The sequence below is a fragment of the Sander vitreus genome, chromosome 13 (assembly GCF_031162955.1).
Source record: "Sander vitreus isolate 19-12246 chromosome 13, sanVit1, whole genome shotgun sequence".
Lineage (NCBI taxonomy): Eukaryota > Metazoa > Chordata > Actinopteri > Perciformes > Percidae > Sander > Sander vitreus.
Window position 1 is genome coordinate 10,826,005 of NC_135867.1, and position 12,332 is coordinate 10,838,336.

The 12,332-nt window shown below is 40.9% G+C and overlaps 1 protein-coding gene across 1 annotated transcript; it reads left to right on the forward strand.

Annotated features, from left to right (window-relative positions):
* The first annotated feature begins 309 nt into the window (after positions 1-309).
* rnf14 (ring finger protein 14) lies at positions 310-8,535 on the forward strand. Its single transcript, XM_078266350.1, has 9 exons — positions 310-396; positions 901-1,059; positions 1,271-1,401; positions 1,627-1,816; positions 3,026-3,390; positions 3,557-3,785; positions 4,381-4,553; positions 7,977-8,107; positions 8,233-8,535. Exons 2-9 carry the CDS (start codon positions 909-911, stop codon positions 8,291-8,293), a joined length of 1,431 nt encoding a protein of 476 aa, XP_078122476.1. The 5' UTR covers positions 310-396; positions 901-908; the 3' UTR covers positions 8,294-8,535.
* The last annotated feature ends 3,797 nt before the right edge of the window (positions 8,536-12,332 follow it).

The following is a 12,332-nucleotide window of genomic DNA, read 5'->3' on the forward strand; positions in this document are numbered from 1 at the left end:
ATTTGGCATTGGACCTATCTATTTCGTAATATGAATAAAACAATGATGTACGTATTAAAATGGCCGGCTCAGTCAACCCCATGGATCATTCTCCTGTCAATAGGAATCGTATGAGTTTAGTACATACATTTGTGTCATTGATTTAAATTCTCCTACAATGCAAAGTAGTACAATAATAATTACGCAAACACAAAAAAAACTTTTAGTAAATAAATGTGAATGCCTGTGTCGCTATTAGCAAAGTTTGAATGAAGTAAACCTGCAGTACACTAAGCATCCTGCAGCGGCGCTGCCACACCCACACTGCTCCAGTCATGAACCAGTCAGAGGGCAGCAGGAGTCCGTTCGCTTAGCTAAGACATCCATGCTGGAGTCACTAGTATTTGGTCGGACAAGGTAAGAAACGCGTCATTTTTCACATTATAACTATTACCGCACGTATATTAGCGTGTTGCACCTTTGCTCAGTACAGAAGAGTAGTTGCCATTGTTTGATGTTGCTACCACAGAGGAAAAGTTGCAGCATGGTCGAGCTCAGAGTGTAGCGTTAGCCATAGTGCCAGTGTTTACATCAGCTAACATTGATAGCTAGCTTGAATGCTTTCCCCACTGCTAACGTTAACCACGTTAGTTTCCTAGTTCTTTTGGCTTAACTGTGTCCTGGCGTGAAGTTTGCCAGGTTTGCCCCTGTCTACATCAATACCCGTTGTTAATTAGGCGAGTGTTAAATTATCATTAAATGGTGACCACCACGTTTGCTACCTAGCGTGCTAATTTTGGGGCCAAAGTAACATTAAGCATTAGCGTTACGTTAGCTAAAGCAAGCTGACGTAATGTCGCAACAAACGCATACCATGCTAATAATGCATTTATGTCACACATGTTATTGTTTTTATTGCAGGAATGTAAATGTCTGAGGACAAGGAAGCCCAGGAGGATGAGCTGCTTGCTTTAGCAAGTATCTATGATGAGGAGGAGTTCCACCAGGCGGAGTCGGCACAGGGGGGAGAGATCCAACTCTGTCTGGAGCTCCCTCCTGATTTTAAAGTTGTTGTCAAAGGTACAGCTGAGCTGTCAGTGAGCTATGAGCAATGTTTACAAGTTAAGCAAAACTCAATTGTAACTCAAATGTAGTAGGCACTTTTGTTATATTGCTTAGATCTATTTTGTAGATAATTTTCATAAAGTTATTCTCTTCTCCACTGCTACTCTTACATGTATTGGTCTCACTCCAATTTGGGATCTAACTAAATCTCCTCTGTGTGTTGCAGGAGAGAATCAAACTGGATATAATGTTTGCTTCTTACCTCCTTTGGTGCTCAACTTTGAGCTTCCTGCAGACTATCCATCCACATCCTCACCAGTTTTCATTCTCAGCTCTAAATGGATGACCATTGCACAGGTAAGACTCATGGCACCTTAAATAATACTTCACTACATCACTATACAAACCTGACCCGCACATGTCGGCAAGGTTTGGTAAAGTATTATAATTCAGAGTCAACTGAGGAAAAGTGAGTGTCTTGACCTTGAAAAAGAGTTATTGATGGTATTGCTCAATAAGGTTTCCTTACCATTCCTTACCCTAAATCCCTGTTTGTTCTCCTTGTCCATTATGCCTCCTCAGATGAGCTCTCTTTGCAGACGCCTGGATGAGCTGTGGGAGGAGAACCAGGGCTGTGTGATTCTTTTCACATGGATCCAGTTCCTCAAAGAGGAGGCTCTGGACTTTCTGGGCATCCAGTCTCCTCTTGAAGTCATAAGGGGAGGAAGTAAGGCAGTTGGTGAGCGCAGGAAAACCGACCCAGCAGCCACAGGTACACTATGAGTTTTGTTAAATTATTTCCTTTTGCTTGTGTGGATGCATCTGCATTAGCTGAGGTGCCTCTCTAGTATTAATAGTAGCATGATATCTATAAGAAGTAGATCATATTTTAGTGATGCCTAGATCAAAACAACGGCATAAACCGACCCCTGGAGTGGTATGGCGGTGAGTACAGTGGCATAAACCGATCCCCTGGCGACTTATGCCGCTCAGTACAGCGGTGAATGCCAATCCCCGGAGTGGTTGGCCGCTCGTGTTCCTTCGTCAGGTGCCGCTTAAAAGTAGTAGGTCACTGTCGGTGACAAACGGTAAAGCATTTTCATATATCCTTGCCAATGTACCCAAGTTAATGTTAGAGAGTGTGTGTGTGTGTGTGTGTGTGTGTGTGTGAGAAATTAGCAGTGAAGTTATAGCTGTGAATGTACATGTGTGTGTGTTGGGAGAGGGAGCGAGTGGAGGAGAAGGTGGACTGTTGCACGCCATGTCTCTGTAAGTTATTAATAACTTTTGCTTCTCAGAACGCTGCTTTATCACTTTTTGACCTGCCTGTGGGTCGACTTCCACATTGTACTGCATGTAGTATCGCCATGCTGGCTATCTCTTTCACACAGACGTCAGTTCCGCTCTGTTACTACCTCTGCTACCGGCTTAAAGGTGCAACAACTCTGTCCCCCGATTCCGTCTTCAAAACTTTCCCTCCCAAGGCGAGGTGGCTTAAAGGCACGTCAGTCCCGCCTTGAACAGGCGACATGAAAGGGGCTAATGATACCCGCTCATTCATTGGTTGTCCCGCTTCCTATGTTTTGAGTGACTGCACCACCGTAGCAGGAGCAGCGCGAACGATTGGTAAAAGTCGTGGATTTGTGAGCACTGGTATGTTCTAACAGTTCGTCAGACTCGCCCGGTACATACAGACATGAAAAAGAGTTGTTTAAAAAGATTTGTTCGTTCATTTCCGCCCATAACTAGGCAACCCAAACACTAATATACTCTTCTGCTTTTCTGTAGATTATCTAGGTACAGTACCTGCAATTAACATTTATTCACGCTGCCTAATTTGTTTGTTAAAAAACAGTTGCTCTCAAGCAAGAACACATTGTCACCACATGATAAGCATTTTTCTTCCATGAAAATATTCTATTTTATATTATATTGTTTTGCCTAATGTTTTTTTAGAGTGATTAATACTTTGTTTTTTCAGCTCTGACACAGTGTGGGAGTCATTCTGAAAATGCTGAGGAAAAGAAACCGCAGCCACAGTTGTCATTGCCTTCTCAACTGGACCAGCGGGCCGTTGTGGTGATGGACCCGCGTGCCGACCTCCTACCTCAGCTCCTGGACTTTGACGAGGAGCAGCGCCAGAGGGTGTTTGACAGCAAGGTGTTCGGCTGTGGGATCTGCTTTGTGGAGAAGCTGGGCTCCAACTGCCTCTGCTTTAAGGAGTGCCAGCATGTCTACTGCAAGGCCTGCATGACTGAATACTTCCAGATCCAAATACGGGACGGCAACGTTCAGTGCCTTAATTGCCCTGAGCCCAAATGTACCTCCTTAGCTACACCATCACAGGTAAGAGAGTGGTAAAGAAGGTGTGTGTGTGTGTGTGGTTCTAATGTCACTTTACAGTTGAATTAGTGCTTTTCAGAGGGTGGTTAAACTAAACTCCCACTCTGCAAGTTTACCCAGCCTATCACTTGTAATGAGCCATCTCTCTCCCTCTGTCTTCATCTCTCAGGTGAAGCAGCTGGTGGATGAGGAGCTGTTTGCCCGTTATGACCGTTTGCTGCTTCAGTCCAGTCTGGACCTCATGGCCGACGTGGTCTACTGTCCCCGCCAGTCCTGCGGCACCGCTGTTATGGTGGAGCCAGACACTACCATGGGGATTTGCTCGGCCTGCCAGTATGCCTTTTGCACACTGTGCAAGCTGGGCTATCATGGTCTCTCCCACTGTAAAATCCCTGCAGGTAAGGTCACTGAAAATACGTTTGCTGCCCATCACATGCTAATAAAAAGACTCACACTTTTGAAGCTGTGTAGCAACAGGTTGGCTTATCGAAAATGGATACTGCCCTTCAACTGAAAAGTGTTGCCATTTCTGTTCTGGATCTGGTTCTAACTATTTTACTTCATTGTTTCTTCTTCGTGTGTAACCTAATTCTAAATTCAGTATCAGGTTATCTCACAGTTCACCCTCCTGTCTTGGTCTGCTGCATGTCTATGTGAATGTGAGACACATGTTGTTTAGTTATGTGTCAGTTTATTTGGCACTTTATGTCAGATGAATCCCTATCAACAGCCATCCAAATGCTCTACAGTTAGCATTTTAACTAAAGTAAAAATGTTGAGACAATTTCTTTGAGGGTTAATGAGTTAATACTCTAATTAAATTAACTTATTTGCAACATGTGATACTGAATGCCATGTGTATTTTAAATATCTCTTACTGTTATTATGCTTTGTTAACTACTGCTAACAGTTATATAAAACTAACTGTACAGTACCACATTTTATCAATCTTAACCCTAAGTTCCTGTCCCTGTTTTCTGCCTTGTTCCACAGATGAGTTGCGCAACCTCAGAGATGAGTACCTGTCAGCCTCAACTGCGGGGAAAAAGTTCATGGAGCAACGCTTTGGGAAGAGGGTTATCCAGAAAGCAGTGGAAGAGTCCTTTAGCAGAGACTGGCTTAATGAGAACTGCAAGTGCTGCCCACGCTGTGGAACCAATATACAGGTTGGGCTCCCCCTGCTGGTCACAGTACGGTTAGAACAGGCTTTGACTTTATCACCAGGGGTCAGTGTTCACTGGCGTCAGTTTTAAATATGAAACAAACGGAGCATTTATCTTACTTACTTTATACACAGACTGAGAGAAGGTAGTCAGGTGATAACAAAATGTGAACTGCAGCCTGCGTTTGATGTACAGTTCTGTTAAAGGTGCGCTAAGCGATGTTGGGTGACATTACTTCTTTTTTTTTTATTATCAGTTTTTTATTGTTTTTATATTTTTGAACAGAACAGACAAACACAATTGAACAAGAACAACAACCCTCTCCCACCCCCCATCCTCTGCAGTCTTGAGAAAAGAAAAACAAACAAAAAGCAAGAACAGGAATCACACCTTGCCTAGTCACTCTCCTCTAATTCTTGTGATGCTGAGGTCATTAAGACTGATACCTGTGCTGCTGCGTTTTTCCATAGGTCTATAGTAGATGACTTTGCTTTGTTAATCCTTGCTGTAGAGAGCTCAAGCATAACTATGTCCAGAAAATACGCCAACCACTGTTTTATACAAAGCGAGTGGGGGGGGAGCCAGCATTGAGCTATCATTTTCTTAGTCGCGGTTGAGCCAGCTAGCCAAATTTTCTTCTGTCTCCCAAGTAGGTGTAATTTAGAGTCATCATTAAGTAATAAAACAACCGGGTCAGTAGGAATTCAACATCCTATCACATCAGATATTATTGATGTTGTTTTATTCCAAAACTCATTCACCTGTTCACACTCCCAGACCATGTGCAGGAAAGTTCCAGTTTGTTCAGGTTGACAGAATGTGCAATAAGGAGTGGAAATTACTTTAGAGACGTATCTCTTCTGAGGAGTCCAGTATGTCCTACAGCATATGTTGAAGTGGATCTGCTGGTGATTTGGGTTCTCGGAAAAGTGGGAAATATTTTCCCAAACTGTCTCCCAATTAATTATGTTCCCCTCCGTGCTCAGCTCTCGTTCCCATTTCCCCACTATTGGGAGTTCTCCTACGGATACTTGCATCAGTTTAGCATAAATCCTGGACACTAATCCTCTCACAGGAGAATTAACAAGCCATTTAATGATTGGGTATATCTCAAGACTGTTCCAGCATGGTACTCTATAACATTGTAGGGCTGATCTTAAGCGAAGATAAAGGAAGAAGGATGTCCTAGGGACCTCAAAGCTAGCTCTCAGGTCTTCAAAACTTGGTGACGTTACTTCTTGTTGACGTTCAAAGTATTTTCAAACAAAACGAGGCTAGCTCGGCCCTCCCTCCTCCTCATCCCGTCCCCTCTCCCTTCCACTCCCCAACCCCAAATCCTTCTTGTCGGTTATTGGGTGGAACGCTGGAACACTGTTATGTTTGGTGGTGCAGGTTGGCACAGTTTTTTTGTTGCCGTTTGTGGAGCCTGGGCTGTCTACAGAGACCGCGTTTCTTTACTGTGTGTTCAGGGGACAGGCAGCTCACGGATAGTGAGGAGATGTTTGCTGTATGTGACAAAAAATATGTAGCCTAAAAAACACGTGCATCACTTAGAGCACCTTTTAATAATCAACCTTTAAGCCATTCTAATTCAAATGTACACGTTATAAAGTGTTTAAAGGGGTGATAGAATGATTATATAGGGTATTTTACACTATTCCTTAAGGTCTCCTAATAGGGTATGTAACATTGGTTGGGCTGAAAATTGCCCGAATGCTATTTTATTAGTCCCTTAACTACCCTGTGAATATGGCTCTATTTGGAACAAAAGCTTTTCTTCCAAATGTGGTATGCTAATGAATATTTAGATGAGCTACGCGCTGATTGGTTTGAGCGAACCACATAGAAACACATTGGAGATGAGACAGCAGGTTTTATATTTCAGACTCTGCAAAGTTATACATTGTTTGTCGGGCTATTTCGTTATTAAATTCACTTCTGAGACTTTTTTAAGCAAGAAATAAACTATATTAAGCTCAAATATGGGTTGTTTTACAAAAATTGATGGCTTATTGCAAATTTGGTAAGACGTGTCGGACTTTAGCTAGGAGCTCCACACAGTCTGACGAGAAAGCGGAAACCTCCATAACAAGTGAAAGTCACCGTTTCCCTGGGTACTGGACTACTGGAATACGAGCTGGCTGGCTGCCAGCATAACTAGAGTAGCTATATTTCGTCACGCCACTTATATAACATCTACCCCAAGATCTTATAAAGCTAACAATGGCGTCCGATTTCAATTTAATGCATTTTTGTGAACATTAGGGGTTTCGTTAGCTGCGACTGTCCTTCAATCCTATGTGTACAGATCGCGGCTAGTTAGCTTCATTTTCAGCGTAATTAAAGTATATTTACAGTTTGAATTTCGTCACGCCACTTATATTACAGCTACCCCAAGGTCTTATAAAGCTAACAATGGTGTCCAATTTCAATGTAATGCATTTTTGTGAATTCCAGAGGAATTCTAAGAGGAGGCTAGCTAGCTCTCATTGATAGAGCTCCATCCAGCCGCAGGCTCTATCAATGAGACTCGTGGACAAGAGGTGTTTATTTCCCCGATCGTTTGTTTAAATAACTCAACACATTATAATTAGCTACACACATTATAAGATTAACTGGAACCTGTGGTAAGAGATTGCTGGCGTAACAAGCTCGCTGACCGCGCTCTCACTCACACACACCGGCCATTTAGCAGGAAGAGGGGAGCTGCAGGCCCTGGAGCTCTGACAGGGCAGCGGCGTTTGGTAGTCCATTAACCCCAAAAACGGTGACTTTGCGCGGGTATGGAGTGCCGTGGGCGGACGGAGCTCCATCTACCTCACAGCAGGCCGGGGTCTGTGAAGGAAGGCAGGCCGGCAGCGAGGCAGCAACCCAGGCAGCACCGGCCGCTAAACTCCGACACACAGTCGGACAAAATTTGCAATTAGCCATCAATTTTCGTAAAACGGCCCATATTTGACCTCTACATAGTTGATTTCTCACATAAAAAAGTCTCAGAAGTGAATTTAGTGTTAAAATAGCAGATGAACAATGTATACAATTTCTGAGATCTGTGCGACCTATTCAGAAGACTACCTGATCTCAGATCAGTGGTGTAGCCTATGTAAATGTTGGTGCGTGACAAAGGTAGAGACTAGAGCCAAATAAGGAGGAGCTCGTTGAGATTTGCCCGTTTTCAGAGGCCGTTTCAAATTGTGAGATTTGCAGGGGAAAGAGGTGTCAATGGGATTTGGAGGTTCTATGTATGTCCTAGTTACCCACTAAACTGTCGTTATTCAACTATGACAAGGTAAAATCGGTTTTGCATTCTATCACCCCTTAACATTTTTTATTATCTATTCCATACTGTCCTTATAGGTCCCTATGTCCAGCCCCAGGTTGTTTGCTGAGTCCCCTCCCTAATGCCTTGTCTCTTTGTCTTTCTAGAAAGTGGATGGCTGTAATAAGATGACCTGTACCTCGTGTAGACAGTACTTCTGTTGGCTGTGCCTGGGTCTCCTCAGCAAAGTCAACCCGTACAGTCACTTCAACAACCCACATTCACCATGTTACAACCAGTGAGTGACCTTGTTTCTCTTTATTTTGTTTACCACTCTAGCCAAGTAGTCCCTGACACTTACTATACATCTATAAAAACAAAAAAAAACATTGGTTGAGTGTGTCTTTTCTTTTCCTGCTGCAGACTCTTCCAAGGTGTGGATCTTGATGAAGAAGATGCCTTCTGGAGTGATGAGGAGGACTGACAACCTGTGCAGCACCTCATTGTTGTATGCTCCATTTGAAAGCACTTTATCTCCCATAACCATCACTTTGGCACTTACTATGCCTGCATTAGCAAAACAGTGCCACTACAAACAACCATGTACTATTGTTTATGTATTGAATATGATCAGGCATCTTGGGTATAAAACATTCAATGTATGGGTGCAAATTTTTCATATTTACTTATGACAGATGTTATATATATATATATATATATATATATATATATATATATATATATATATATATATATATATATATATATGTGTGTATATATATATATATATATATATATATGTGTATGTGTGTGGCATAACAGTTTTAGCTCAGAGAGATATTGTGGTAAAAGTAGACATTTTCTTTAAAAAATTGCTCTTGGTTATGAACATCAAAAATATTTGGTTAGTGAATGTTTTAGATATGACAATGTCATAGGACTGGACTTTTATTCCAAAAAAACAAATTGTGGATTAATTTCTCTTTATTATACTCTAAATCAGGTCTACAGATCTACCATCTTAATTAGACTTTTTCATGACTGACATCTCATAGGCTCATAATGATCAACCGGTGATACGTGAACCACTGACTCAGTTTGATTCATTTAAGGTGTTTGCTTCCAATTAGCTAGCAACTGGGTGTTGCAAGGAAAAGGACTGCATTTGCCCTACTTTGTCATGTTAAGTGTCCTGATTGTTGAACCTGGGGATTTGTCAACTAGACATACACTACCGGTCAAAAGTTTGGGGTCACTTAGAAATTTCCATTCCACTCCATTACAGACAGAATACCAGCTGAGATCAGTTGCATTTTGTTTTGTTTTTAACCAGGGCAGCAGTTTTCAGATTACATTATGTGCTTACATAATTGCAAAAGGGGTTGTCCAACGTTTTCTCAGTTAGCCTTTTAAAATATCAGATTAGTAAACAGAATGTGCCTTTGGAACATTGGATGAATGGTTGCTGATAATGGGCAATGTAGATATTACATTAAAGATCAGCCACTTCTATCTACAACAGTCGGGAACCCTTTTGCAATTATGTAAGCACATAATGTAATCTGAAAACTGCTGCCCTGATTAAAAAAAAAACAATGCAACTGATCTCAGCTGGTATTCTGTCTGTAATGGAGTGGAATGGAAATTTCTAAGTCACCCCAAACTTTTGACCGGTAGTGTAATTACAGAACAATTTTCTTTTCTCCTTAATGAAAATTATGTTGATTTGCTTTGTCTTGAGATGAGTTAATTTACAGAAGTGTGTCTTTGCACATCATATGACAAAAATGAGGCGGCTTGAAAAGATTTATTTTATGAGATTGGTTGTGGGGAACGTTTTTGTTATTTCATTAGTTAGAGACATGTTTTGTTTGCATATAGAAGGTAATAACGGAGGACTCTTCAGTAAATATACCTAATAGGAATGATATTTGACAAGATTTATTCACACCCTCCTTTGTACGAGTTTTATTTTTGCCAACGTTTAGTGTCAAGGAGAGGCCATATAATCTTAATGTCTAGAGATACAAAGAAATATTTTGTTAATTTATTTTCTTTTTCTTTCTTTTTACATTTGATCAGAAAGGGGACTATCTCATGGAGGCGGTTCTGTTTGAAATTGATCACTGCATCAAATATTATCAATGTTAAATGATTTGCTCCTTACTGCATCAAAAATGCAGACTACTTTGATAATGGATTCTGGTTTGGACCGGTAAAAAGACAATCTCTTGTTCAGTCATGAAATGCACATGGATTCACTTTCCCTTCAGTGCAGACCCACTGTCATTTCATTCTCATGTAAGAAACATTTGAATGCAGGACCTGCAGAATCCACTTAAAATGCATTGGCAAAAATAAATGTTACCACTTAACATTTTGTCAATTATTCATTGGATCTGGGCGCCTGGGTATCTCACCTGGTAGAGCTGGCGCCCATATGCAGAGGGTCAGGGTTCGAGTCCAACCTGCGGCCATTTGCTGCATGTCTTCCCCCTCTCTCTCCTCCCTTTCGTGTCTACAGCTGTCCTGTCTATTAAAGGCTAAAATGCCCAACAAATTATCTTAAAAAAACAAATGTATTCATTGTATCTGAGACTGGAAATGCACTTTGTGGCAGCATAATTCTTCTGCCCTCACTATGTGTGTATAGGTGCAGAGTTATGCAGCAAACTAAACACTTATATAATAAAATAGAAAAAAATATATAAAGGTAAAGCTATGGCCCTTGTGGTTTTAACTGGAAGCAATTATGAAACAAAAACTAGCATTGGAAAACAAATTCAGTAATAGTGATTACAATTAAGAAAAAGATGAGATCCAAGAGTTAGACCAAAGGTATCGTAAAGTAACAAGGAAACTGGATTCACAGACTAGCTGTCAAATCAGTTACATTGTGCTTTATGTCAGAAAAACTAAATACCCCAGTAAAATATCAACATGAAGTGCAACACAGTAAATAATATAGCAAACATACACATAGATTCCACAAGAGATGGAAATCAAAAGAGTAAATTATGACCACTTATCACAACAGTACTTCATCAGTTACATACGTAGAATGTTGCATTGGCAATATGTTAGCTCCAGACATAATTTAGTGGCTAGCTTGGTTAGCAGTAAGCTGATTATAATGTAGAAAAACTAAATTCTACTAAATCACAGAAACTGCTTGTAGATAATTCTCCAACAAGTGCATTTCAGGAGTAGATAAAAGATGTCAGTATTTGCTTGGTTACAGATCTGACAAAATAGTGGCTGTAACCATGTCACTGCCATAGAACTTTGCCAGTAGTGGTTGCTACTAGCAGCGGAACACCCAACTGAAACCAGCCATTGTTGCTGTGAGGTCATGAGACATATTATTGCAGGTGTTCATTGGTATTTTTAAGCTGTTTATTTTTTACTTTAGTTGCTCCTCACAAATGTACACCTCCAATATGGACCACATTTAGGCTTCAAGTCCCATTGCCTCTAAGCTATTGTAAAATGATGTGTTAATGTTTAGTAAGACAATACATAACTTAGTACAGGAGGAGCCACAAAGCAGTTTTTTTTCCTTTTTTGTGGTTTAATAAAGACGGCATTCAGTGTAAAAAGTAAAGAAATACAAATAAAAACAAAAGGGTTATATGAATGTATAAATATATACAACTCTTTTTACATGTCATTATTCAACAAGAATATAGTAAGGAAGCAAATGCTGAATAAATAATGTCAAACCTGATACAAGGGTTTTCTTTAATTTGACTTTGTTCAGAAATGTCACTACTCTTTTTTGATGAAGGATTTTATTTAAATTTTCCGCAATTTTGACCAAAATTGTCATTTTAACTCTACTTCAACTTTAGCAATTTGAACTCTTGAGAGTTAAAATAGTTTAGAATGAAATGTCACACCTGAATTATTCACAAACCACAATTGAATATTTTCCGTCCGTTTAGCTCGCTGTAGGGGCTCTAAGTAAGCCTTTACAACACCTTGTAACCTGAAACATAACCCACATTTACCCTTTACTCCAGAGGTTATACTGTGACAGAGAGAAACAATGGAATACTAAAGAAACAAAGAGCTCACAATTTAGCCTCAGATTGAAAAGAGACGACAACATGGTGTCATCCCTTTGGCTAGAGTTGCTGACAGGGGATAACCTTTTAAAATGGTCCCTCTCTCCTGACCTGCGCCCCCCCCCAGCCCCTGCCTGTCTTTCTCCATACACTGACTGACTGACTGACTGACTGACTGACTGAACTGTTATTATGCCCATAAAGACACATGCTCTCACAAACGCAGGAAACCACAACCAGCAGCACCTGACCAACACTGAGGAAGTTCACTAACCCTCAAATCACTCATCGTTTTCTCCTCGCTGAACCAGAAAAGCAGGACGAGACTCAAAGGAAAAGGTCAGTGGATTTTTTCATGTGGTGGCTGAAGGGATGCGGCCTGGGTCTAGGATGGTGGTGATGAAGATCCCAGAGCTCAGTGTCATCATCGATGTGTGTTCTGTTGTCAGCCATGTT